The sequence below is a fragment of the Xyrauchen texanus genome, chromosome 10 (genome assembly GCF_025860055.1).
Source record: "Xyrauchen texanus isolate HMW12.3.18 chromosome 10, RBS_HiC_50CHRs, whole genome shotgun sequence".
Taxonomy (NCBI): Eukaryota; Metazoa; Chordata; class Actinopteri; order Cypriniformes; family Catostomidae; genus Xyrauchen; species Xyrauchen texanus.
The window spans coordinates 37,680,590-37,707,544 of record NC_068285.1 but is presented as its reverse complement, the minus strand read 5'-3'; the positions used below and the strand labels follow the sequence as shown (position 1 = coordinate 37,707,544).

General features: G+C 40.7%; 1 protein-coding gene across 1 annotated transcript; it reads right to left on the bottom strand.

Annotated features, from left to right (window-relative positions):
- Positions 1–106: 106 nt before the first annotated feature.
- Positions 107–21,537, bottom strand: LOC127650767 (proline-rich transmembrane protein 1-like). The gene is made up of 5 exons (XM_052136402.1): positions 21,412–21,537; positions 14,054–14,114; positions 11,758–12,116; positions 9,136–9,327; positions 107–4,003 (listed from the first exon to the last, which is right to left on the bottom strand). Exons 2-5 carry the CDS (start codon positions 14,070–14,072, stop codon positions 3,827–3,829), a joined length of 747 nt encoding a protein of 248 aa, XP_051992362.1. The 5' UTR covers positions 14,073–14,114; positions 21,412–21,537; the 3' UTR covers positions 107–3,826.
- Positions 21,538–26,955: the final 5,418 nt, after the last annotated feature.

Genomic DNA, 26,955 nt, shown 5'->3' with positions numbered 1-26,955 from the left:
AGAGGAAAAAACAGGGCAACTATAAATAGAACCTCTGAGACAAGGAGAAAGGCCAAACACAACAGAGTGAGAAAAAGTAGACAAAGTAACACAGCCGATTCTTGCACAACCAGGTATTCCTCTTTAATTCAAATCACTGGATTCATACACAGAAAATCAATGTTTGATCTCCAAAAGCCTGAATCTCACGACAACATCTTGAAATCACATTTCAACCCAAAATAATGTATGTATAATATAGGTGACCATTAGGTTGGGCAATAGATTCTCTTTTAATCTGATCGGGGGGCTGGGTTGCCACCTGACTGAGGGGCACATGGGAAATCTAGTGGGCAATGAATTCAATGAAATCAGCATTAATTAAAGGCAGTATAACAAATACTCTCATCATGTATAAATACTTCACAATTTAAATAATATATAATTTTTATTTTATAGTAATGACAATGAGATTTTTTGCATTATGGTAATGAGAATTTTGGGGAAACTACCATCATAGAAAATGCCACAAAGCAAAAAATCTTAATGGTCCTAAAAATAGGCTGCATTTACTTCATGCAAAATATAATTTATTATTTCTTTCTTTTGATTTTGGGGTTAAATATGACTGTAACATGTTCATGAGATTCAGAAGAATAAATCTCTAGAAGCACACAAGCACAAGGGAGCTTGCATTTGAATAAACCGTCGCATTTACAAGCTTAGAGAAACCGTGTGCATAAACCACAGATAATAAGATTTTAGTGGTCATGTTGACATCAATAAAGCATTGGCTTTATATCACACTGTGTGAAAAAGCATATTGCCAGGATATTAATAAACAGGAGCTAGGGTTACATCAACTATACAGCGTTGGCACAACCTTAAAACATCAAAATAATGTTATTGGACCAGTTTGTCTTAGTAACAGACAAAGGATTCCTATTGAAACTATGCTCGCTTGAACAGTCCTTAGAAAATAAGGGCCATATTTTTAGATGTAGCCCATATAAAGATGACCATGTACAATCACACCTCTAACAGTTAAAAACAATACATCAGAAGTCCTTCAACAAACAGATCAGCAAAACATTTGCTATATTCTGCAAGTCATTTGTTCAAAAATAGATCAGATAGATATTAGAAAGTGATTAAAGAGAGCAGGAAAAGAAAGATATGATGCCGTTCAAATTACACAAGTAAAATAAATATTTAAAATTGATTGACATGGGGTAAAAAGGGGAAGAAAGTGCTGAAAATAGATGTAAAAAATAAAATGTCTCCCTTCTTCCATAATTCATTATTGGACACATTTATGTATCAAAATTGGCAGGTATTTGACTGAAGCAATGATGCACACTTTACTCTCAGCACAACTGTCAAGCCTGAAATGTATTCATTGTGAAACTTTATCCACAAATAAAAATGCCACTTTATTGATCTTGTTTTGAAAGGAATAGTTCACCCCCGAATAGAAATTTGGTCTTTTACTCAAACCATCTGACCTCCTTTTCTTCGTGGAACACAAAAAGAGATATTAATCAGAATGTCCTTTTTTATACAATGAAAGTGAATAGGGACTGGGGCAAAAAAAAAAAAAAAAAAAAGCAGCATAAAAGTCTTTTATTTAATTTGGAGCACCAAAGCCCCAGTCCATTTTCACTTTCATTGTATGGAAAAGAGCAGCATGAACATTTGCCCTAACATACCATTTGTGTTTGACTGAAGAAATAAATCACATTAGAACAACATTAGGGTGAGTAATAGGACTTTTATTTTTTGGATGAACTATTTCTTGAATGATCAGAGATAAAATAACAGTTTGACTGATAAATAGGTGCTTGACAGATGTATGCATTTTGAAAGCACTAAAAAAGATTAATTCACTTGCTGGAGTCTTAAAATCAAAATCAAAAGCATTGCGTCTATGTTTTCTGTATAGTATACGTATAAGTCTTACCTCTCTGGGATCTTTTGATTTTTTTTAATTTTACCAAAATAATGTGCTAAATGCGTTTACCTGACAAACTACAGCTACAGTAACTCGCAGCAGCATGTGAAGAGTTTCCATGAGGTCAGAATTTGAAGCAAGTTACTCTCTCATCTACAAAGTGAGACAAACTAGCTACTTGCTTACTGAGCAGAAAAGTGCATATTACTACATGCTTCATAAAAATATGCCAGCAATAATCTGATTGACTGTTACCTATAAAAGATAATAAAATATTTCAGCACAACAATTAGACCTATGATTACGTATTTCAATAAATATAGAATTATCCGTTTCTTACACAAATGAATAATCTAGTGTTTAAACAATAAATAACACACTATTTCACAACAGAGAAATGCCACGTCTTCACTCAATGAGGAGCCACTTTACAAAAGTCATTAATGAAGCCGTAATTTCACCCTCCAATACATTCTCTCAGAATCTCTGAACTGGATCAATTTAACACGTGCTTAAAACAGAACACTCTGGAACACCATTGCCGAAACATATCCTACGCAAGCATGTGAACGCAAACGATTCTAGCTATGCAAGATCAATTGCAACAAACACACATTTTTACGTGCTGAAATGTGTGAGAATGCATTCATAATGCAGCTCAAATATGCGTTGCATTCTCAGCATGGCCACATGAGGCGCTATATATTAACATTACCTTTTTATTGTGCTGCGATGGCGGAGCAGTTTGAAGAGAATCTTGCTGAGCAAGTAAAAGTTTGTTAAGACTAGTAAAAGTTACTAAAAGACTGTTAAACTGTCGAAACATTTATAGCTAGAGTGCACATTAAAGCTTCAGTGTGTAATAATAATAATACAAAATAGTAACATTTTTCGAACAAGTCTAAAAATCACAGATAGTCTCACTCTAATCTTTTGGTTGAACCAATGTTGTCATGTTGGGCCACTTAAACAAAAAGATTGCAATTCCATTTTGTGCCGCTAGTAATGCAGAAATAATACAATGTAGCTTTAAGTATGTAGAATGGAACTGAGTGCTAGCAATACCTTTACCAAGCATTCGCTACTGCGTACATACATAAAGAATGTTTCTAGCTTCGGGCTTCAGAGAAGAAACCCGTGAATTAGCAATACTGACATATACATTTCTGAACTATACTACAGAAGTTCCTTTGGGTAAATTAAATGTAAAAAGTGGCATAACATTTAATAAAGTAACATTAATCATCTATTTTTAAATATTCTATATACTGTATTACAATGTTCAATCCTTTCCTATAAAAAATTAAATAACTTAACCACATCTTCTGTGACTAAATTTGACAGTTGAACCTGCAAAGAAATAATGTATCTTTTCTGTTGTATACAGTTTGATTAGAAATAGAAGAATTGCACAATAGATGGAATGTTTTAAAAACCACAATTAATAATACCAAAATAATCAGTATCTACCGTTATCAAGCATTGCATTTTTCCTGTAACACTTGTGTTTCTTTTAAAAAGCAATGTTTTTGGCAAGTTTAAGAGCAGATTGATAACACAACTAACCTGACTTGAGTCTTCAGAACACAATATTTTTAAGCTATTAATCTAATACAGGAGTTTGTTTAGGACAAAGAGGGAGTTTTCAGGTAGGTTATTGTGAGTGGACGTATGTGCATATTTATAGTATGGTAGATGTGTTGTGTTTACCCAGAGTCAGATTTACTATACTGCTGAACTATCTTATGACTAATTCATGTGCAAATGGTAGTAATACTGAATTTCCGAAACCATAAGATCTGTGTTGTGTGACAGAATAAGCAGAATACCGTCTAGGAATGGTGGCCAGGGGTTTTTAGGGCTGGAGGGTGAGGGGTTCGTCCTTGCGCTGGGGCTCTAGGGCTCCCAGTCATCATCATGGTGCTGAGAGGCAATGATGACCACCACGGTGAGGATGGTGCAGAGCACGATGGAGGCAATGCCGACGGCTAGGCTGATGAAAGAGAAGTTCCGCGCCTCACGCGAGGCGATCTCCGCTGTAACCATGTCGCCCCGAGCAACAGCAGTACGCACCTGAACAGATATGGAAAAACATATATTAGCGTTATGTCTATACCTTGGACACATTAAAAGATATAGATATACTGTATCTGACGACGACCGTAAGGATGAGGATGGTGCAGAGCAAAATGGAGGCGATTCCCAACCACTGTCTATTCAGTGGCCGATACTGATATTGATATCTAGAGATCAGAGTGGCCATTATAATACTGATTTGTTTAATAACATATAAGACATCCACATATTTGCTGTTGATATATTTAGACACAAAAGGGAACCATACTTCTCTTTATTGAGGGGCCTTCAATGCAAAGCCAAGAATCTCAAAATGATCAAATATCAGCAAATCGGTCTGGCCAAGATTGATATCTAGAGATCAAAATAGCCTTTATAATGCTGATATATTTAATGGTAACAAATAAGATCTCCACAAATCTGATGTCAATATATTTTGACACAAGGAGGAACTGACACATCGATAGGCATTCAATGCAAAGCCAATAATCTCGAAACGACCAAATATCAGCAGATTAATCACCTGGCCGATATGATATCTAGAGATCAAAGTGGCCTTTATAATTGTCACGAACCCCGCTCCTCTGCCCCATCCCCGCTTCGTCGCACACACACTCACTCCCTCGACCTCACTCCCTCGCTCCGCCCCCTCGAGCTTTTCACGCTCTTTTTGCTCGCTCGAGCCCTCACGCCCACTTTGCTCCTACTCGCTCACATGCTCGTAGGTTATCTCCCTTCCTCGAGTTTCTCACGCGCTTCCAATCCTCCTGCACATTAGTTTCACCTGCACTCGTCTCATCACCTTCATTGGTTTACACCTGCACCTTCCCTATAAATACCACAGCACATCCGTTTCTCGGGTGTTGGTTATTGTATTTAGTTTCCCGTGTCTTTGCCCCCCGCTAGTCTCGTCTAGTTTTGAACTCCTCTTGTCTTCCTCTTAGCTTACCAGCTCCCCTTGTTCCCCTGTCTTTTGCTCCCACTAGTCTCGTCATTCTTATATCCTGTTTCCCCGGCTCTCGACCCTACGCTTACCTCGACCATTCTCCCTCTGGATTTTCCCCACTGTACCTTCGTCTGCTCTTTAAAAATAAAAGCAGTTTTGATTTACATTGTGACTGTCTCGTCTTGTGTGTGTGTGTGAGCGGGTTACAGAATAACCAACCTCACCGTAGACAGTCACAATGCCCCGCGCTAAGGATTCGCGCAGCTCACTAGAGCGGAGAAGCACGTCACATTCGGCGCGAGGAGCTACAGTGTGGAGAGATGACCACGCGCTCACGGCCCAGGGGCAGCAGGTATGCGCTATTTCTGATTTGTTTCACCCTATTTCACCTGTGTCTGCCCCTGAGCCCATTTATGCCTCCAGTGCATTTCTGAGCGGCGTGCACTCTCCACCCCCAGAGAGGTTTTATGGCTCTTCGGACGCTGACCAAGGGTTTTTTATGCGAGGCAGCGGTTGTGTAACTCATAACCCCGCCCTCGCCAGCGGCCCGACTCGTGGGGTTGCGTCAGGGGAGTCAACCCTTGGAGGTTTATGTTGTGGATTTTTGTGCCCTGGCCAACAAGGTGAATTTTAGCCTCGACCGCCCCCATGGCCACGTCCCCTGTTGGCCGAAGACGTAAGAGAAGGAAGAGGGCCCCTTCTCCCCAGTCTCGTCTTGTGCTCAAGACCGCAGAGGTTCCCTCAGAGTCTTCCACAGCTCTACCGACCTCTGCTCCGCCCCCAGAGTCTTCCACGGCTCTGTCGGGTTCTGCTCCGCCCCCAGAGTCTTCCACGGCTCTGCCGGGTTCTGCTCCGCCCCCAGAGTCTTCCACGGCTCTGCCGGGTTCTGCTCCACCCCCAGAGTCTTCCACGGCTCTGCCAGCCTCTGCTCGCCCCTCAGAGCCCTCGCGGCCTCCGCCTCTCGAGTCTCCCAAGGCTCCTCCTCTCAAACCTCCCAGGGCTTCTCCTCACGAGTCTTTCATGGCTCCACCCCTCAAGCCTCTCACGGCTTCGCCTCACGAGTCTTTCATGGCTCCACCCCTCAAGCTTCTCACGGCTTTGCCTCTCGAGTCTCTCAGGGCTCCTCCCCTCCTTCCAAGCCTCTCAGGGCTTCTCCTCTAGAGTCTTTCATGGCTCCATCCCTCAAGCCTCTCACGGCTCAGCCTCTCCGAGTCTTTCAGGGCTCCTCCTCCCCTCGAGCCTCTCAGGGCTCCACCCCTCGAGTCTTTCATGGCTCCACCCCTCAAGCCTCTCACGGCTTGCCTCTCCCGAGTCTCTCAGGGCTCCTCCCCTCTCAAGCCTCCTAGGGCTTCTCACCGAGTCTTTCATGGCTCCACCCCTCAAGCCTCTCACGGCTTCGCCTCTCGAGTCTCTCAGGGCTCCTCCCCCTCTCAAGCCTCTCAGGGCTTCCCCTCTCGAGTCTTTCAGGGCTCCTCCTCCCCTCAAGCCTCCCAGGGCTTCTCCTCACAAGTCTTTCATGGCTCCACCCCTCAAGCCTCTCACGGCTTTGCCTCTCAAGTCTCTCAGGGCTCCTCCCCCTCTCAAGCCTCTCAGGGCTTCCCCTCTCGAGTCTTTCAGGGCTCCTCCTCCCCTCGAGCCTCTCAGGGCTCCGTCCCTCGAGTCTTTCATGGCTCCACCCCTCAAGCCTCTCACGGCTTCGCCTCTTGAGTCTCTCAGGGCTCCCCCCCCTCAAGCCTCTCAGGGCTTCCCCTCTCGAGTCTCTCAGGGCTTCTCCTCTCGAGTCTTTCAGGGCTCCACCCCCTTCCAAGCCTCTCAGGGCTTCGTCTCTCGAGCCTTCCAGGGCCCCACCTCTAGAGCCTCTCGAGTCTTCCACGACCTTTTTCCCCGAGCCTCTCACGGCTCTACTCCCAGAGACTCCCGAGCTTCCTACGACTCCGCCTCTCGAGCCTCCTACGGCTCCGCCTACCGGGCCTCCTACGGCTCCCCCTCCAGAGCCTCCCACGGCTCCACGTCCCGAGCCTCTCACGGCTCTGCTCCCAAAGACTCCAGACCTTTCTACAGCTCCACCTCTCGGGCCTCCTACGGCTCCCCCTCCAGAGCCTCCCACGGCTCCACCTCCCGAGCCTCTCACAGCTCTGATCCCAAAGACTCCAGAGCTTTCTAGAGCTCCGCCCCTCGAGCCTGCTACGGCTCTACCCCCCGAGACTACAGAGCCTGCCAGGTCGTCGCCTCGGGGACCTCCCACGGCGCCACCTCCCTTGGCTCCACCTCCAGAGCCTTCCAGGCCTGCTCAGCTAGAGCCTCCCACGGCGCCACCGTCATCGGCTCCACCTCCTGAGCCTTCCAGGCCTTCAGCCCCTAAAGCCTCCTTCAGCTCCACCTCCAGAGCCTTCCAGGCCTACCTCGCTAGAGCAGCCCCGCGCGCCACCGTCATTGGCTCCGTCTCCTGAGCCTTCCAGGCCTTCGCCCCTAAAGCCTCCTACGGCTCCACCTCCGGAGCCTTCCAGGCCTCCGCCTCTAGAGCCTCCTGCGGCACCACCTCCCTCTGCCCTGTCTCTTGGGCTCCCCATGGCGCCGCCTCCTCAGCCTCTCAGTACCCCGCCTGCCGAGTCGCTCACGGCTCCGTCTTCCAAGGCTCCGTCTCCCAAGTCCTCCACGGTTCCGCCTTTCACAGCTCTTCCCTGGCCCCCTGACCCTGTCCGGTGGCCCCCTGACACTCTCCCTGTCCTGTGGCCTCTTCCCTGGCCTCCTGACCCTGTTCCTGTCCGGTGGTCACCTTCCAGACCCCGGACCCAGTCCCTGTCCTCCAGTCGCCTTCCAGACCCCCTGACCCAGTCTCTGCCCTATGGCTGCCCCCTAGATCTCCCGACCACCCGCCTGTCCACTATGTTCCCCCTGACCTTACCTTGAACTGCCCATGGACTGTCTCACTTCCCTTTGTCTGTCCCCGATCATCCTGCACCGCCTCCAGCGGCCGTCAGGAGCCGTCCTATTCAGAGGGGAGTACTGTCACGAACCCCGCTCCTCTGCCCCATCCCGGCCGTCGCACACACACTCACTCCCTCGACCTCACTCCCTCGCTCCGCCCCTCGAGGCTTTTCACGCTCTTTTTGCTCGCTCGAGCCCTCACGCCCACTTTGCTCCTACTCGCTCACATGCTCGTAGGTTATCTCCCTTCCTCGAGTTTCTCACGCGCTTCCAATCCTCCTGCACATTAGTTTCACCTGCACTCGTCTCATCACCTTTCATTGTTTACACCTGCACCTTCCCCTATAAATACCACAGCACATCCGTTTCACGGGTGTTGGTTATTGTATTTAGTTTCCCGTGTCTTTGCCCCCCGCTAGTCTCGTCTAGTTTTGAACTCCTCTTGTCTTCCTGGGACATGCAGCATTGGCCAATATCGATATCTAGAGATCAGAGTGGCCAATATAATGCAGATATATTTAATGGTAACAAATAAGATGTCCATAAATGTGATGTTGATAGATTTTGAGACAAGAAGGAACTAACACTTCTATTTATCTGCAGTCCTTTAATGCAATGCCGATAATCTATCTCAAAATGACCAAATATGTGCAGATTAATCAGTGGTGCCAACATATCGGTCAATAGCTGATGCAATATCAATATCTAGAAATCAAAGTGGCATATTTAAGATAATATATGTAATGGTAACAATTGAGCCATCCACATATTTGCTGACGATAGATTTTTACACAAGAAGAAATTAACACTTCTATTTATCGGCAGGCCTTCCATGCAAGCCCATATTTTCTAAATGACCAAATATTGGCCGATTACTCGTTACTAATTACTATTAGTCTAAATTCAAGGGACAAAAACATGCAACACAATCTGCAAGAATGTCCCAGTATTGTACTCTGTAATTATATTTGTCATTATTTGTTCAATGCCAAAAAAAAGCCCTCACTGAATGTAAGTTGCTTTTATTTGCTTTCTAACATTTTTCAAGGAATGACAAAAATTTGGCATCAGACTCACAAAGTTTAGGTGTGAAAAAGTTATTGTGAACATTTAATACTTCTGTATCATTCAGACGCATCAGACTTGGTGTAAACAGCCCTTAACACAAAACAGAAATAATATCCATTAGATGATTCATTCGTCAGCCTAATTTTCATGGCATTAGTGCCGTGTCTGAGACTTCTGGCTCACTCACTTGCACGGCTTTGATGATGGCGATTATTCCTGTCGGCCAGAAGCAGCAGACTGTGGTAAGGACAGCGATGGGCAGGTAGTCGTGAGGTGGACGACGAGGCTCCATCAGAGCAATGCCAGTGGGCATCTGCATGGCCATCTGGCCAGGGACAACACCTGGATGAGGGGCACTGTTTGGCAAGTAAGGCTGTGCCTGAGTAAAGGTAACAAACACAAGAGAGAGGAGACCATTAAAGCTCTAAAGACACTTGTGCACAAATGAGATGCATGATTTTCATGTTTCTGATTTTGAAAATGATCTCATCTGATATAGACCTTACAGGTTATGCAGGGTTGAAAATTAGCTTTTGTCACACCTGCAAATAGGTGGGTGGATTGAGAAAATTTAAAGGCCATAAATATATACACTGGCAGCCAATAATTTGGAATAATGTACAGATTTTTATGTTTTGGAAGGAAATTGGTACTTAAATTCACCAAAGTGGCATTCAACTGATCACACAGTATAGTCAGGACATTACTGATATAAAAAACAGCACCATCACTATTAGAAAAAAGTCACTTTTGATCAAATCTAGACTGGCCCCATTTCCAGCAGCCATCACTCCAACACCTTATTCTTGAGTAATCATGATAAATTGATAATTTGGTACTAGAAAATCACTTGCCATTTTATCAAACTCTGCTGAAAGATATTTGGTTCATTAAATGAAGCTTAACATTGTCTTTGTGTTTGTTTTTTAGTTGTCACAGTATGCTGTAGACTGGCATGCTTTAAGGTCAATATTAGGTCAAAAATGGCAAAAAAAGAAACAGCTTTATCTAGAAACTCATCAGTCAATCAGGAATGAAGGCTATCCAATGCTTGAAATTGCCAAAAAACTGAAGATTTCATACAAAGGTGTACACTTCTAAGTCAAAGGACAACTGCCTCTAACAAGGACAGAAAAAGATGTGGAAGTTCAGATGTATAACTAAACAAGAAAATAAGTACATCAGAGTCTCTAGTTTGAGAAATAGACACCTCACATGTCCTCAGCTGACAGCTTCATTGAATTCTACCCGCTCAACACCAGTTTCATGTACAACAGTAAAGAGAAGACTCAGGGGTGCATTGAGTTGAGCTTTTGTGGGATCGGATAGACTGTAAGGTGCGTGAGAAGTGCCCGACAAGACAGTCACATCTATGGCAAGTGCTACAGGAAGTGTGGGGTGAAATGTCACCTGAGTATCTGGACAAATTGATAGCTAGAATGTCAAGGATCTGCAAAGCTGTCATTGCTGCAGGTGGAGGATTTTTTGATGAGAAATCTTTGAAGTAATTTTTTTCAAATTGTAATAGTAATTTTTCCCATTATTAATGTCCTGAATATACATTGTGATCAGTTGAATGCCACTTTGGTGAATAAAAGTGCCAATATCTTTCCATAAGAACAAATTCTGTACATTATTCCAAACTTCTGGCCGCCTTTGTATGTATATATATATATGTTTATTTAAAAAATGTTTAACCAGCCATGAAACTGTATGTATCCTTAATATATCACTTTTGTCCTTTTGAAAATATAATTATTTAATTGGGTACATTTTCCAGCTTGATAAGTTGATTTTTAAAGTAAATAATTGTAAGATTTTAAATTTTTAAAAAGTTTTCATGCCAATAAACTGCAAGGTGTCATCTCAAGCTTAATTACACACACATTAATACAGATACTACAAATATCAACTATATAATGTGTCTACTATCAAAATGGCAACAGGAGGACAGTTTAAGATCATCAGCTTCCAACAAACATGACAATATATAAGATTTTTTTTTTTTTAAAGTAACAGTTTTGATGCTTTAACTGGGGACACTAATTCAAGTCTTCATAATCATACATTTTCAACTAAAATCTAAAAATATAGAGTAAGAGAACCACAAAATGCTAGCTTTTAAGTATATTTTGTTTTAATCAAAATGTGCATATTTGCTCATACATAAAGTTGCAAACAGTGTTGGGACAAGCCAGAAAATGCAAAGAAGCCCCAAAGATTTAAGAAAAATGTCCATATTAAAACATAGCAAGTTATGATCAACTATTTATTGTTAAGGTCACATATGTATATAAGGAACCGCATGGGGAATGTGCCACCACATGAAGTTCTGACCAAGATTCTGTTGGTCAATTGTCTTCTAGAAACATAAGCTTGATTTTGTTGCATTTTGAAATGTGTCAGAGCACAATCACGCAACGCAATTTCGCAAGCAGGAAGGGGCGCTAAATCGCAAATACTGTAAGTGATTCTACAATCAGTTTTTTCAACTACTGTCATAGCGGAGCAACAGTTTAAAGAGAATATGAAATCAGTCAATGTATTTATAGCAACATACCAACCAGAATAACACATCGATATTTATTTGCACAAACTTTTGAAGAAAATCACTGTTGATTACAGAGGTTGTCACTGCCACAGCACCGCAGGGACAACGTGTCAGCAACCCGTTTGCTAAGTGCTCATCTTTCTGTTCACTTACTTGCGGGATTTATGTTTTTGGCTATACTGACCTGTTCAATTGACTGTTTGAATAACTTTGATTTCATTTGCTCACTTCCATGTTTTTAAAACAAAGCCCACTCACCCCTGCTCCTATAGGATAGACGGGCACATATGCCGTGCAGGGCTGCAGTTGCAGCGGGTATCCTGGATGTAAATAGCCCACTGGAGGATGAGGAACGGTGCCTCCTGGTCCATGTGTCTGCACCGTGTAGGTGTTCGGCGCTCCCTGGGGCCCAAGTGTCCTGCAGTGGAACTGTGTCTCCTGCAGGTGCCCCTCTGATCCAGGTGGAGGAGGGGGAGGGGGATAATTCGGCTGCGGACCACAGCCAGGTGGAGGAGGATGTTGGGGCATGTTGGGGTCCTGGCTGGGGAGATAGGGAGGTGGAGCCATCTGTGACATCTGCTGAGACATGTCCTGCCTGCCTGCCGCCTCCTCCAATCCTGAGCCACGAGAGATTGAGTGTCATTACAACGAAAAGAGTATTAGACCAATACTTATTAAAGTAAGGCCTTAATTTAGATTAAATTAAAAAAAGAAGGAATAAAAAGACAAAGATTAGGGAAAACGATGGAAACCATATGTGGAATACTCTTAAATAATTAATAATAATAGGAATAATTACTTTATTATATAAAGATTTAATGAGATGAATGATCGCCAGCTCAAATCAACTGAAAGAGTTTAGATATTATGTGTGTTTATCTATGTATGGTAGAGATACTAAGGGACTAAAAAATCATTATGTAATCTTTCACATGTCATCACGCTTATATAGATCAGGATGAGATGGGGAGATTTCAGGCACTGCATTTCATATTTATTTAGAAATAATGAGAAGAGGCACGCACAGCAAATAAGGGTGCAGATCTGCATTTATCATAAATAAACCAATTTTGAACATACCTAAAGGAATAGTTCACCCAAGAATATACATTTTTCCATGATTTAATCACCCTCATGCCATCCCAGATGTGTATGACTTTCTTTCTTCTGCAGAACACAAATGAAGATTTGTAGAAGAATATTCAGCTCTGTTGATCCATACAATGCAAGTGAATGGTGACCAGCAGTTTGAAGTTCCAAAAAGCACATATGTCAGCGTAACAGTAATCCATATTACTCAAGTGATTTAATCCATGTCTTCTGAAGTAATATGATAGGTGTATGTGAGAAACAGATCAACATCGAAGTCCTTTTTTACCATAACTCTCCACTTCCTTTCACATTCTTCGTGAATATCGCCACCTACTGGGCAGGGAGGAGAATTTATAGTAAAAAAGGACTTAAATATGTATCTGTTTCTCAATCGCCCCTATTATATAGCTTCTGAAGATATGGATTTAATCACTGGATATTTATGGATTACTGTTATGCTGACATATGTGCTTTTTGGAGCTTCAAAATGCTGGTCACCATTCACTTGCATTGAATGGATATACACAGCTGAAATATTCTTCTAAAAATCTTTGTTTTTGTCGAAGAAAGAAAGTCATACACATCTGGGATTGTGGTGGGTGAGAAAATGATGTGAAATTTTTTATTTCTGGGTGAACTATTACTTTAAATTAAAAGATCATGTCTGTATGTGTGTTCACTTTTATGTTAAACACACAATGGATATGAATAATGACTTCTAAATGGGTTGACAAGAGTCTATAGGGAATGACAAGCCTTTCTAAGGAACGACTATTGATAATCCAAAAGGTTTTTTTTATATCTAAAGTATATTATTACACACCATCACATCACAGTTTCAAGTGATTTTAGGGCCATTCATCTCACAGCACGCTAAACCACGGACCCAAGGGACCTGCTGTCTCAAATAGAGCCCTACAGCACTCATGCAACGCATTAAAACTAACACACCTCTATCTGTACATTCTCTGTTCTCATAAAACTTCACACATCCCCGTTATTTTCAGTTGCAGCCTACATGTTCTACATGTAATTATGCAGCGGCGAATGAAGGACACAACAGCTGCGCCTCAAATCCTAATGAGCCGCCTACCTAGACAGTAATTACGAGGATCATCAAGGCATTTTAAATCTGAAAGCGCCTACCTGGACTGCACGCGCTTATGATGCCCAAAACGCCGCACGCGCTTCCGATGCTCGAATGCGGTCTAGTTAGGCAGCTCAATATTTCAGACACAGCCTGAATGTACGCCGCTGCAGTTTAATACATTATGAAAAAATGAGGACGGAGGATGAAAATTTAAACATTACATTCATGAATCATTGTGCAACAGCGCTTTAAACATGGTATTGCGTCCTACTTATTTTATGCTAATTACATTTCTATTTTTACGGTCGCCCAGCGTTATAAATAGGTATAATTCGCTGTGGCATGAACAAACAGAATAATATACATTTTTACCGTGTTTTTCCGACGACATCGTGTTTATTTATCCGTTCCGAAGATGTTCACCGTGTCCCTCCTGTAATAAAGAGGACAAAAATCAAACCAGTGCGCCTGTCTTTGTGTCAAATCACAACAGACGATGGCGATGATTTCTCCAGGCTAATTATAACGCATCTTCACACAGGAATCCGTATGTTTTGCTGAAGAAAAGTTGGATTATTTATGTGTAAATCCACAGGAGGTCTGCTGGTGTTTTCCCCCACACGGTCAGACCGCAACATCCACAGCAGCAGGAGCAAGAGCAGCAGAAAAACAGGTTTCAACTAACGCATTGAGTTGCTGTCTTAAAGAGACAGCAGAACCATGCTCATGTCACACATTTGACATGATGTAAATATCAATAAATACTATGCTGCTAATAATACTTATATAGTGTATTCACAATCACTTCATCAGAACAATTACATTTTAAGAACCCCTTACGAATAGTTTCCATGGTAACTATTGATTTCCTTCAAAATATTTATTACAGTAAAACATCACTGTAATAGAAAAATAAATACAAATTCTGAAAGCCTCTTACATTGTTCATAGGAGATCATGTTTTTACAGAATTCTAGAGTTCTGGTAAACTAGCCGCAAAATTGCTGGCAAGTTTGCGGCAAATTTAAAATGAACTACATTTGACTCCATTGAACTAACTGTATTACTGTAATAATTATGGTATGTTTGCAGCAATTATGATTAGCATGTACATTTTTTGTTTAAGGGACAAAGGACATGCTCCAGGAACAATGTCAGAAATGTGCTTTTTTATTAAGGGGCCATACCTGTATTTGTCCCTGACTTCGATTTTCAGGGGCATTTTTTTTATTATTACCTTTATAAGGGCATTTTTATTTTCTAACCATTAAAAAAAACTGTATCTCATCAGACTTTATCTAATCAATTAATTAATACAAATTTTAAAGACTGAGAATTTATTACCACTTACCCTAAACATTAAATCAACATCAACTAATTTTATGTTACTATGTATAACTCGTACTATAATAGAATATTAAGAACTATATCAGATGTTACATATAGAAAAAAACAGAAGAATGCATCATGAGGGGATTTATTGCCTCCACATTTTGAATTTCTGTGGGATTTTTGGACAGAACCCTCCTTACTTTCTTACCCTGTCCAGAACACACAGAGACAATTACAGTTTGGAAAATAATCGTAAAAAAAAAAATCTAGATTAACAAAACTCCAGATCAGTTACTGCCAATACTGAATTAGCGACAGTGGCGTAGCCAGAAAAATTGTTTTGGATGGGCCACAATAAAAATGGGTGAGCATATATATGTTTTGTGACAATGTCCTAATTCATCTTTTTTATTATTATTATTAAAATAACTAAAAACTGGTGTTTGCTTTGCCTATTTGTCATGCTTGCATTTTCATTTATCAACTACCATTCTGGAGCACCAATTACGTTTCAAGAGGAGTTGATTGACAGCGATGCTGCCAGTTCGATTTTGTTGCAGTTTATTTACTAGTTTATTTGATTTTTTTCAGTTTCACAAATTTGCTTGAAAATAGACATTTAAAAAATCTGAATTTATGATTTCTTGTTTTACATTATATATATATATTTGAAGTCAGAGTATAATCTATAATATTCTGTGAGGGCCTAGTCCAGCCCACCCGTGGCTACCAATTTGGGATATGCATAATCAACCAAAATTAAAAAGAATATATAATTGGGTTTAAATGACGACACAAAGACAAAAATTAAAGCATAACTGAAATATAATACTACACAAAAGCTTAAAATAATAGTGAATAGACCAGGGTTCTTCAACAGAGGGTTCTCCATCTACTATTTGAACTTAACCATATTTTTCTGTGGGGAAAAAAATAAATACTGAATGCAAAATTAAGTTAACATCAACCAAAGCGAAAGAAGCTATTTTTTCCCTCCAACATTAAATTGTATTCAAAAGTAATGTATTAGAATATGACTTTATGCATTAATTATTATTTTAATGTCTTTGCAATACAAGCATCACATATTTAAATATAATATGGTATTATACGCATGTTATTAGGCCAGGCCTAAAATGCAACACTCAGTTTTATACAATACATAACTGGGGGTTCCAGCTCCGTCTCACTATCCATCGAGGTGTCCTTGTCCTAAAAATAAGTGTGAAGACCCCTGGAATAGACCTGTTCATAGAATGGATGAAGCCAGGGTTCAAAAGAATTTCTGATACAGCTTCTTTTAATGCTGTATAATCAGTTCTATCGGGAAGACACGCAGGTTTGAGTGAAGTGAGTGACATCTGTCAACTCTGCAATCTCAGCAAATGGCTACAACACACAAAACACAATTTTTCAAATTTTTGGTCAACATTCACTTGTATTGTATGGACCTACAGAGCTGAAATATTCTTCTAAAAATCATTTTTTGTGATCTGCTGAAGAAAGTCACACATCTGGGATGGCATGAGTGTGAGTAAATGATGAGAATTATTTTAACTATTCCTTTAAAATTGATGTAACTGTTTCTGTGTTAAAATTCTTTCCCCTACCCCCATTTTTTCGAGAACTGTAAGCATTCTTTCTCTCTGACCTTTGAAAATTGTGTTTGTTTCGAGCGACCCGCTTGCACCCGCCCCAACAACATTACTCAACTATCTCTTTGTTTGACCAACAGCAGATGAAGGGACAATTCAGAAAGCTTTTTTGAAAACAATTTTTTTTTTTGCAATTTCGGTTGGTGTTGAAGAAATTACTTCAGATTGAAGCTGGGATAGGAGAAAGTATTTGAACAGAGTAAAGGTTACACACTACAGCTTTAAAATTCCAAGATCGATCTTTCACTATGACTTCAGTTTTAGTTGTGTTTATTATATCTGTTAAAAATACAGCAAATGAACAGGATAGTTTGGGTCATGTTATGTTTTTCAATTAATATTTTCATAATGTACCAAGATAGCAGGTTCAGTGTATAATGTACAGCATTAGCTGCAAAAGAGTTTGTCAGATGTTAGCAAAATGAACATTAGAACAAATAGTGTACATCCAAATGAATCAGAATCAAATACAACTGTACTGAAATGGGAATGGAATGGAAATCTGTATCGATACCCAGCCCTAGTAACTGGGTAAGTTGTGTCAGTCCCTTAATCTAGCAAAATGTTTAAGAAATTGTCATGTGACTATATTTAGAAAGGGCCCATCATATACTGCTGTCTGTGCTTGAAAGAAGCACATGAGAGAAGTGGTAATCTTTTCTACCATGATAGCACACGTACATCACCCAGACATCTATTTGAAGTGTGAAAGACTTATTTTTTTAGGTTGTTTGCTCATCTGTAATATGTTTATAAGACATTTCCTCTGGGATGTCATTTGTTATCATTAAAGTCATGGTAACATACTGTGGTGGTGGTGGGGGTTAGTGGCCGAGCGCTGGCTTGTAAATGAGAGCGAGATCGGTAGATGAGAACGGTGAGGGTCATCACCAGTCATTGATTGTCTCTAACAGCTGTTTGTCATTGCAGTGAGAGTGGAGACAGATTTAAGGGCGAGCCAGATGCCAGTGTGAGAGAGAGAGAGCTCCGCACCCCCCCCCCCAGACCATGCTGTTCTTATGAACATTGAGTTTCTTCTAAAAATAGTTTTTATTTTTATAATAAATTCCTATTGTTGTATTTTGCCATCTCTCAGTTCCTCATTTGATGAAGAGCTACGAGCTTGTTACACATATGTAATGATCATGCCTTGTTGCTATACTTTTGAAATGTATTTTTACATTTATGGATTGGCCCCATTCACTTCCAATGTAACCGCAATCTTTACTTTTCAGGGAGGTGTTCAAATAATTTTTGTGGTAATCATTAATTACATCATAATTACACAAATGCTGACAACTGAGCTTAGCTTGTATTGATTGTATTGAAGTAAAAAGTGGCACATCTTACCCCAATCCCCCTACAAATAGGCATCTCTAGACTAAAGACTCATCTATTTAGCCAAGCATACATCTAATTTATCCATCAACTCACAATTAGGCTGCTTTAGTTAGGTGTGCCGGAGCCAGAAACAGTGATCATGATCTATAACGCTGCAATAAATTGAATGGCATCTATACTAATATTTATTTTATTTGTCTCCCTGTCTCAACATCGGGACTGAGGTCACCAGAAACGTCTGGATCCAGCTCCATTCCTGCTTGGTGTTGGAGTCCACTGCTGTGTCGCTGTGTGATGATGACTAATAGCAGCCGGTGCCAGCCAAACATCACTTCAGTCTATTATGATGGACTTCAGAGGACGAACTGATGCCAACTCCAACCATAAGACATGGGATACTTCATATGCCATTGCCTGAACCTTGGACTTAGGACAGACCCCACCACAAATACCATCCAGGTCGAACTGCGATGCACCTCATTGATCTCTGCCTGCATCACCTCGGCCTATTGATGGACTACACTCTTGAAATGAAATACATCGACTATCAATTAATTGCCAACAAATGCCTTCATCAGCCAACCAACAAGGACAATTGCATCTATGTGAACTTCTGAAGTTATTCCAGGACTGAATTCAAAGACATTGGTCATTAATCTTACAGTTCAAACAAAATCGATGTTTAAACACTGACCCTTAACACTTACTTAGTTTAATAATTTTAAACCATGACTTGCACTATACATAAGTAATATTGGCATTATATTCATGATGTTAGCCAGAGGGGAACTGGCCCCCACAGTGAGTCTGGTTTCTCCCAAGGTTATTTTTCTCCATTAATCAACATCTTCTGGAGTTTTGTGTTCCTTGCCACATTCGCCTTCAGCTTGCTCACTGGGGTTATTAATACAATTATTATTTAATTACTTATTTTTAAACACAATTCAAAACAGTATTTTATCTAATTACACAATGATGACTCTAAGACATCATAGACATTACAGTTTTATCTTCTGTTAATGTCTGATCTTCTGTAAAGCTGCTTTGAAACAATGTGTGTTGTGAAAGGCGCTATACAAATAAAAATGACTTGACTCTTAGCACAGCACATGCAGTACAGCACAGCATCAGTCTATTTTGTCCTATATTCCACTCTCTTCTCCATCTGCAGTCTAAGTGCTTACACATCTAGAGCAAGGCAAGAAATGTCATCCGACAGTCAAACTGCGACTACATCACCTGTACACCCTCACCTCACAGTGTTCGAACAGTAAAAGCATTTGCACATTGGTTTGACATTCTGTGAACTATAAAAACTCTAGTGCACTTATCAATCTCCCGTCATGAGTTATTTACGGTCCCTTTAAAGCACTTCCATGTTTCTGTGCCATTCAACAACACACAGACATGGTTTGTGCAACTCTCCTCTTTGCTAAAGGCATCCAACGTGGGCAGACTGCATTCACTACACTCTGATAAACACTATGATGTTCAGCTTAGTGAGCTATCCAAACTTCCATAAGCTTTGGGACAGGCATATTTGAGCAAATACAATGCTCTGTACATTTGAGGTGTGCGTCATCTATTAGATTACTTGCTTAACAAAACACAATTCCAGATTTTGTGATCTCGGGCATGAATTAGTCTTGAACATTGCATACAGCATTAAATTATTCATGCTAATGTAATGATATATTTAGTTAGAATTTAGGCTTGGTAGCTTAAAGGCCTGGTATGTGCATTCATACTTAAATAAAGATATATTCCAGCACCTGGGAATAGAAAACCCTAGTGTAATCACTGGCAATGGTCTCAAATATCTGTAACATTTGGAAATATTTAATATTATATTTAACACAATACTTTAGGTGATCTTGGAATGCTAAAGTATTGAAATGTTGGTGAAAACATTTAGTTTAACAGTTATCCATCTACAGTAGCTGAACTGTACATTATGTTTTGCAACCTCATTTCACTTAAAGGATTAGTTCACAAAATGAGAATTATTTCATTATTTACTCACACTCATGCCATCCCAGATGTGTAAGACTTTGTTTCATCTGCTGAACATAAACAAAGATCTTTAGAAGAATATCTCAGCTCTGTTGGACCATTCAATGCAAGTGAATGGGTGCCAAAAATGTGACGCTCCAAAATCCACATATGGGCAACATAAAAGTACTCCAGATGACTCTGGTTGTTAAATCCAAATCTTCTGAAGTGATATGTTAGTTGTGGGTGAGAAACAGGTCAATATTGAAGTTCTATTTCCTTCACGTTCTCTTTCTTCTCATTTGGTTTATGGTGATTCTCATTCTTTGTGCATATTGCCTCCTACTGGGTAGGGGGGAGAATTTATGATAAAAAATTACTTGAATATTGAACTGTTTCTCAGCCACACCTATAATATCATGTCTGAACATATGGATTTAACCACTGGAATCTTACGGAATACTTTTATGATGCCTTTATGTGGATTTTTGAGCTTCAAAATTTTGACACCCTTTCACTTGCATTGTATGGACCTACAGATATGAAATATTCTTCTAGAAATTCTAGTTTGCGTTCTACAGAACAAGGTAATACACATCTGGGATGCCAGGAGGGTGAGCAAATCATGAGAGAAACTTCATTTTGTGGGTGATCTATCCCTGAAAGTCATGTATAATTCTATAAAAAGAAAAAAAAAAAGCAATAGATTTATCATATCAGCCAATATGATCAGAATCAGCCAATAATAGCATTTATCATTATTATTGATAATAGCCTGATTAATTATTGCCATTGATCTGATACTGAAAGTGAATAAAATCAAGGCCTATTTGTTTCTATGCCGGATGTTACAAATAAAGTTAGCCAAAAGAGCATCAAAAATGAGACTTTCTATACAGAAAATAGGATATTTAATGAGTTGGAAAAGATGGCTTACGCTGGAATCACATATACTCTGTCAGCGTTGTGCGAGCGAGGCATACAAATCTTTTTTTATCATCACTGTTGGCCTCAAACATTTATGGCATTGGTTCAATATTAAGTGGATAATATGAGAGCTAATTATTTACAATTCCAACAGTAAACACTTTGAAAAGACAAAATTAAATAGTTTTACAATATCTTCCATCACATTAGTAATTGGTCCTAAAATAAAAGAATAAATACTGGATTTTTGCCAACATTTTATGTAGGTGCATCCCAAGACTTTATTAGGACAGCTCACTCTATGTCTGCATATTTACATGAAAAATATGTTCATCCCTCGTTGGTATTATTACAACTGCGAGGTCCAATTATTACAGATATCAATGGGTTTATTTTTACCAATCTATATGGAAAAATGTTTGGACTGTGCAATTGGCACATATCCATCTATAATGTAGATATTCAGTTGAGTGTTGAACTGACCTTGATTCTCTGATGGTACTCAGGCAGTAGTATCAATGACTGATCAGACACCAGGAACAGAAGTTCATTCATCTCCTCTTGTACACTCATCCTCTCCTGTACACATGCAAACTGATCAAGATATTCACTGGGAGAGAGAAGATGAGTTTATCACTGTATTCCATCAGCAAATAGCAGAAGGTGAAGTGTAGAAGTGATTACTGAGAGCAAATGAGACACATCTTTATCCCACCTCATTGAGGTCTAGGTGCCTAGGAGAGTTACTATGCCAAATACATACTATGGATTGGACCAGAAAATATAGCAGAGTTAACACTTGAATTTAGAGATGACAGTTTTTCTTTGTCTGATGAAAGCTAAGTCATAATGAATCTGAATGAATGAAAACTGGATGGATGGACGAGGACAGACTTGTTCAGTGAATGTGGGTAAGTGAAAACACTGTAAGTCTTTCAGGCAGTCTTGCAACACTCATTGTCTTGTCACCCCCACCACTACATCCACAGCCTTCAGGTGCAGATCATTCATTGGGTCAAGGGTCGCAATGCCGTCAGGATTAGCCTCGGCCAATCGCAGGAGCTCTTGAGTTGCTATGGAAATGGTCTGACCTGGTGGATCAAGTCTAGGAAGAGAATTTTAATTTATTCACCACTGCTGTTCCACAAATGCAAATTCACACATGTTCAAAACACGCACATACACACATGAAGCGAATTCTGAAGCATCTTCTGCAGTATAGCTGCTAAAGAAAATGCACATTGTTTTAAAGGAGTTCTAGATATTTCTATTGGAAAACTAGCCAAAACTAAAAAAATCAAAAACATATTTTGATGCAGTGTATAATGGGGTGAAGACTACCCTCTCATCTTTCTGTTCACTTCAATCCATCTCTAACTCACAAAAAAAAAAACTCTCTCATATTATTTGTATTTCCCATCTGTCGCTCACTTCGGCGTTGTGTCGAATGAAGCGACACTAGGGGACTTTCTTGAAGGCCTCGGTTACCTCTGAACTTGAGAAAAGGCCTATGAGAATTTGGCAGACAATTTGCATGTCCCTCCCCCGGACATACGGGTATAAAAGGAGGGAATCATGCCACTGTTCATTCAGATTTCTTCTTCGGAGCCGAGCGGTTGTGCGATCAGCGAGCTGAGATCACTGCTGTTCCACTCACCTCTGCAGAGCTTATGCTGTTGGATCTATAGTGCATATCAGCGGCATTCTCCTTCTCTGCACGGCAGTGCAGCTTTGCCCCTGGGCGCTTCGACAGTGTTGCTAAAAGAGAGCATTTCTCTAAAAGAGCAATACACAGCTGGCGTTGAATGTCCTTTTCAGGACACGTCTTTTTAAAGATGCCCTTCCGCCCCTGTGTAGTTCCTGGATGCGGTAGATTTCTCTCTGCTCCTGACGGTCACAGGCTCTACCTCGTGTGTCTGGGCCACGATCACACCGAGGCTGCGTTTGTGGATGGTTCATGTTCTCACTGCAAGAACCTTACTATGGCAACGTTGCGGTCATGGCTGTCCTTCTTAAAGAGGAACGCCACTCCAGCCGCCACCCGCATCACTCCTTCTTCCCATGAGATTGAGGACGACCGGCATCAAGATTGGTTCGCAGCAATAGACCTGAAGGACGCGTACTTCCATGTCTCTATCTTGCCTCGACACCGAACCCACTGCCCGCTCTGGTACTCCCTAGCGGAGGCTACCTCTGTCAGCAACACTTGCCTGGATTTCAGTCTGGCAGACACCTATGTCGTCCTAAGACCGCGACCGGGCTACATGCCCAAGGTTCCTACGACCCCCTTCAGGGACAAGGTAGTGAACCTGCAATCGCTGCCCCGGGAGGAGGCAGACCCAGCCTTTTCGTTGCTGTGTCTGGTACGTGCTTTGCGTAACTATGTGGACCGCACGCAGTGCTTTAGATGTTCTGAGCAGCTCTTTGTCTGCTTTGGTGGACAGCGGAAAGGGAACACTGTCTCCAAACAGAGGCATTCCCACTGGGTCATTGATGCCATCGCCTTGGCCTATCACACACAGGCCGTGCCCATCCCTATGCAGGTTCGAGCACACTCGATGGGAAGTGTGGCATCCTTGTGGGCAATGGCAAACGGCACCTCCCTAGCAGACATCTGTAGAGCAGCGGGCTGGACAACACCAAATACCTTTACGAGATTTTACAATCTCAGGGTTGAGTCGGTCTCGGCCCGTGTTCTCTCATGTACGAACACGTAGAACTCGGAAATGCGGAACGTCTGACCAGGTGTTCCGCTTGCACATAGTGCCTTTCCCCTCCACTGAGGTGATCAAGTGCGCTCTTTTCCCCTAGGAGAGTCCACTAGATTCGCGTTCCCTCTAGAATAAAACCTCTTTTGATAGGTTTGTGATATGACTTAAGTCTTTATCTCAAGTGAGTGGACATGATTATACATAAAAATTTCACTAAAAGTGAAAAAAAATTATTTAATTTATTTTGCATTGCACACTAAACTGAATTAAATGTCAAATAATGTGATAATGTGAAAAATACAGTGAGTTTATATAATTGCACACGTGTTTGCAAATGTGAGTGTGTACCTGCAGGATCTCTGCAGTAATGCGCAGCTCTGTGATGGTGTGATAATATGACAGTAAGTCAGACAACTGACCCTCAGTGTCCAGAGGAGGGAGAGAAGAGAGTGTGTATTTCAGCATGCTTATTCTTTTCTCATTGGCCTGTCAGAGAAAAAAGTCAAAAACAGAAAGAGAATGAGAATTTCAAAACATGTCATCACACATTTCATATTTCAGTCTTTTTGTAAAATTAGAAACACCCTACAGATTTTCATCTTCCCTCAGACACTGCTGGAAATGAGTCTGTTTTACCTGTGTATCTCTGTATCTTCTCTCAGAGAAGATCCCCCTCATCATGTCAGTGACCCTCAGGGCCTCCACACGCAGCAGGTTCAGGATCATTGTGTAGATCCGTCTGAACTGAGACTGCAGCACTGTCGGTTTCCCCTGTTGATGAGAACAACACACTCTAATGCCACCTTTCTGTGTTCTTCAATAATTCAACCCATATCATCTGCATAGTCCATTCAAATTAATTGACTGGAAACCAAAACTCAAATTTGCATGCTGTGATTGTGAACAGCGGCCTCATAAAGTCTTCTGTAGCTATTGAGGTTATTGGAGAACATGGACTACAGACATAAAAAATAAGAACAACCTGTCGTCAAACCACTATAAATAAGAGTATCGAGACACAATCTAAGGATCAGCGCACGTCATTGCTCTTTGTGCTCTTCCAGTGTAATTAGAGAGGGGAAATGGGGTTGACATACACCAGCAGGCCTTGTGTGATTACAGCATCAGCTGCTGTTACCATGGCACCTACAGACACAGAGCTGATGAGCACAAAGATTACAATCCCAACAGAGATCAGCCCACCCTCATCCTTCTCTGATATCTGCTCTAAAATCAAGCAGATACAGGTCAGCAGCTTAAGTTAATGTTCACATCAACCATCAGAATAGGGAAAAAATGTGATCTCAGTAATTCGTGACTTGATCACATTTTAGTTTGTGTCAATAAATTGCATTTCTAATAATGATACAAGCTGTTGTCACTGTTTGAAATGTCATACACATTTTCTAAATATGCACAAGGTTGGAACCTAATAATTTAAATATAATTCCACATGTAAAAATAAAATAATTTCAGCAGGGGTGTAGATTCCAGGGGATGGGGGTGGGGGGAGGTAGCCCTTGAATTTCAGTGCTACTTGTGATGGATCTGCCTTAAGCAATATCAGCAAATCACAACAAAAAGTCACGTAGCCACAAAACAAGGGCATAGTGAGGGTGTATCGTGACCGTCTTTTATTAGATCTTGCTTAGGCAATTAAAAACAAATATGTTTGTTTATATGTTTGTGCAATTTACATTGAGTTGACATTTATATGCGTAACAAGCACTAAATTGTTACTGTCTCTTTAAGAGAACCAGCAGCTTTGTGAGTGTTTAAGGTTGATTGAGTGCAATGCATATTAACAAGAGTTGCTCATTTGTTGTTCCGTCACCCGAAGCAATGAACTGTATAATTAGACTGTTTTTTTTTTTTTACATTTTGATCACCAACTGAATGTAAATAACAGAAAGGATTTTAAAGAGACGTGAAATGAAAATGGGTGTCTGGGTCACCGTCTTTGGACACACAATTCACAGAACGAAGCAAAAGGAAACTTTTACTTGTATAATGTGTATGATTTTCTTGTCCAGCAGGTGCATAACTGGTCTGAGTGGTGGTGGCATAGTGGCTAAAGCACAGGGCTGTTAATCAGAAGGTTGTTGGTTCGAACCCCACGGCCACCACCATTGTGCCCTTGAGCAAGGCACTTAACTCCAGGTTGTTCTGGGGGATTGTCCCTGTAATAATTGCACTGTAAGTTGCTTTGGATAAAAGTGTCTGCCAAATGCATAAATGTAAATGTCTAAAGACATGCTTTAAAACAGAGAATGTTGTAAAAACATTGGGAAAAAGTTTAACCAAAATCAGAGTTCGATAAATGCATTATAAACGTAATTATGGCATACCATGGCTGAACTAAAGCAATCGCGACAGATATGGACCCACTGCTGCCAAATAAGTTCAATTTTCTTCAGAGTGTGCGCTCACGAGATGCAACACACAGTAAAAGATGAGGCTGAATCCAGCTCCTTAATCGCCAGCTTCTTATTCAGTAAAAATATTGTGGTGCTTAAGTTTTTCTTCGCCACTAAACAACTCAATCTCTGGTGAGTAAAATCTGAATATTTACTAGCCAGTGGCTAATAACAGACATATTTTAACAGTGATTTACTCGCTATGTAGAGGGATGAAATGCATTCTAACTGTCCACTTTCCAGAGGAGGAACACAGAGACAAAAAAAAAATAAATACTATCAAAAACCATCGGCCTAGATATTTTGCAAATAACGATAGTTCCAAAAAGCAACTAAAGGCATAGATTAATCAGTAAAATGATTCATCGGTCGACATCTTGTAAAAACCTCTAACCCTACAAGAAACATAGATTCTAAAATTCCTTCATTTAAGTAATTCTTAAATCTCAAGCTAATTCTCTGACCTGCCACAAATTTAAGCATAAATGTTTTAGTAATGTCTATATAATTAACTAAGGTAGATATGTGTTGAGGTTGAACTGACCAGCATCATAGCGTGAAGATCTCCCATATCATGAACTCCAGCCTTACAGAGGATGATGACTGTTCCTCTGGCATTCAAATGTCTTCTGACAGCACGGACCGCCATTTGAACACACGCACACAAGTTGGTTTCATTACATTACTGAGGACATCTTCTAGATGCAATGAAAGATCATCATGAAATATTTATAGTTGAATTTATGTGCTTTAGGAAATATGCAACATTTCTTGTTGCAATGGCTCACGCTTCCTTTATCACATGCACACTATTATTAGAAGGAAAAATGTATTTAAACAAACGCAGATGTGTCCAACACATCAAAGGCCTGCCACCGTTTTCACAGGCATCAGAATAA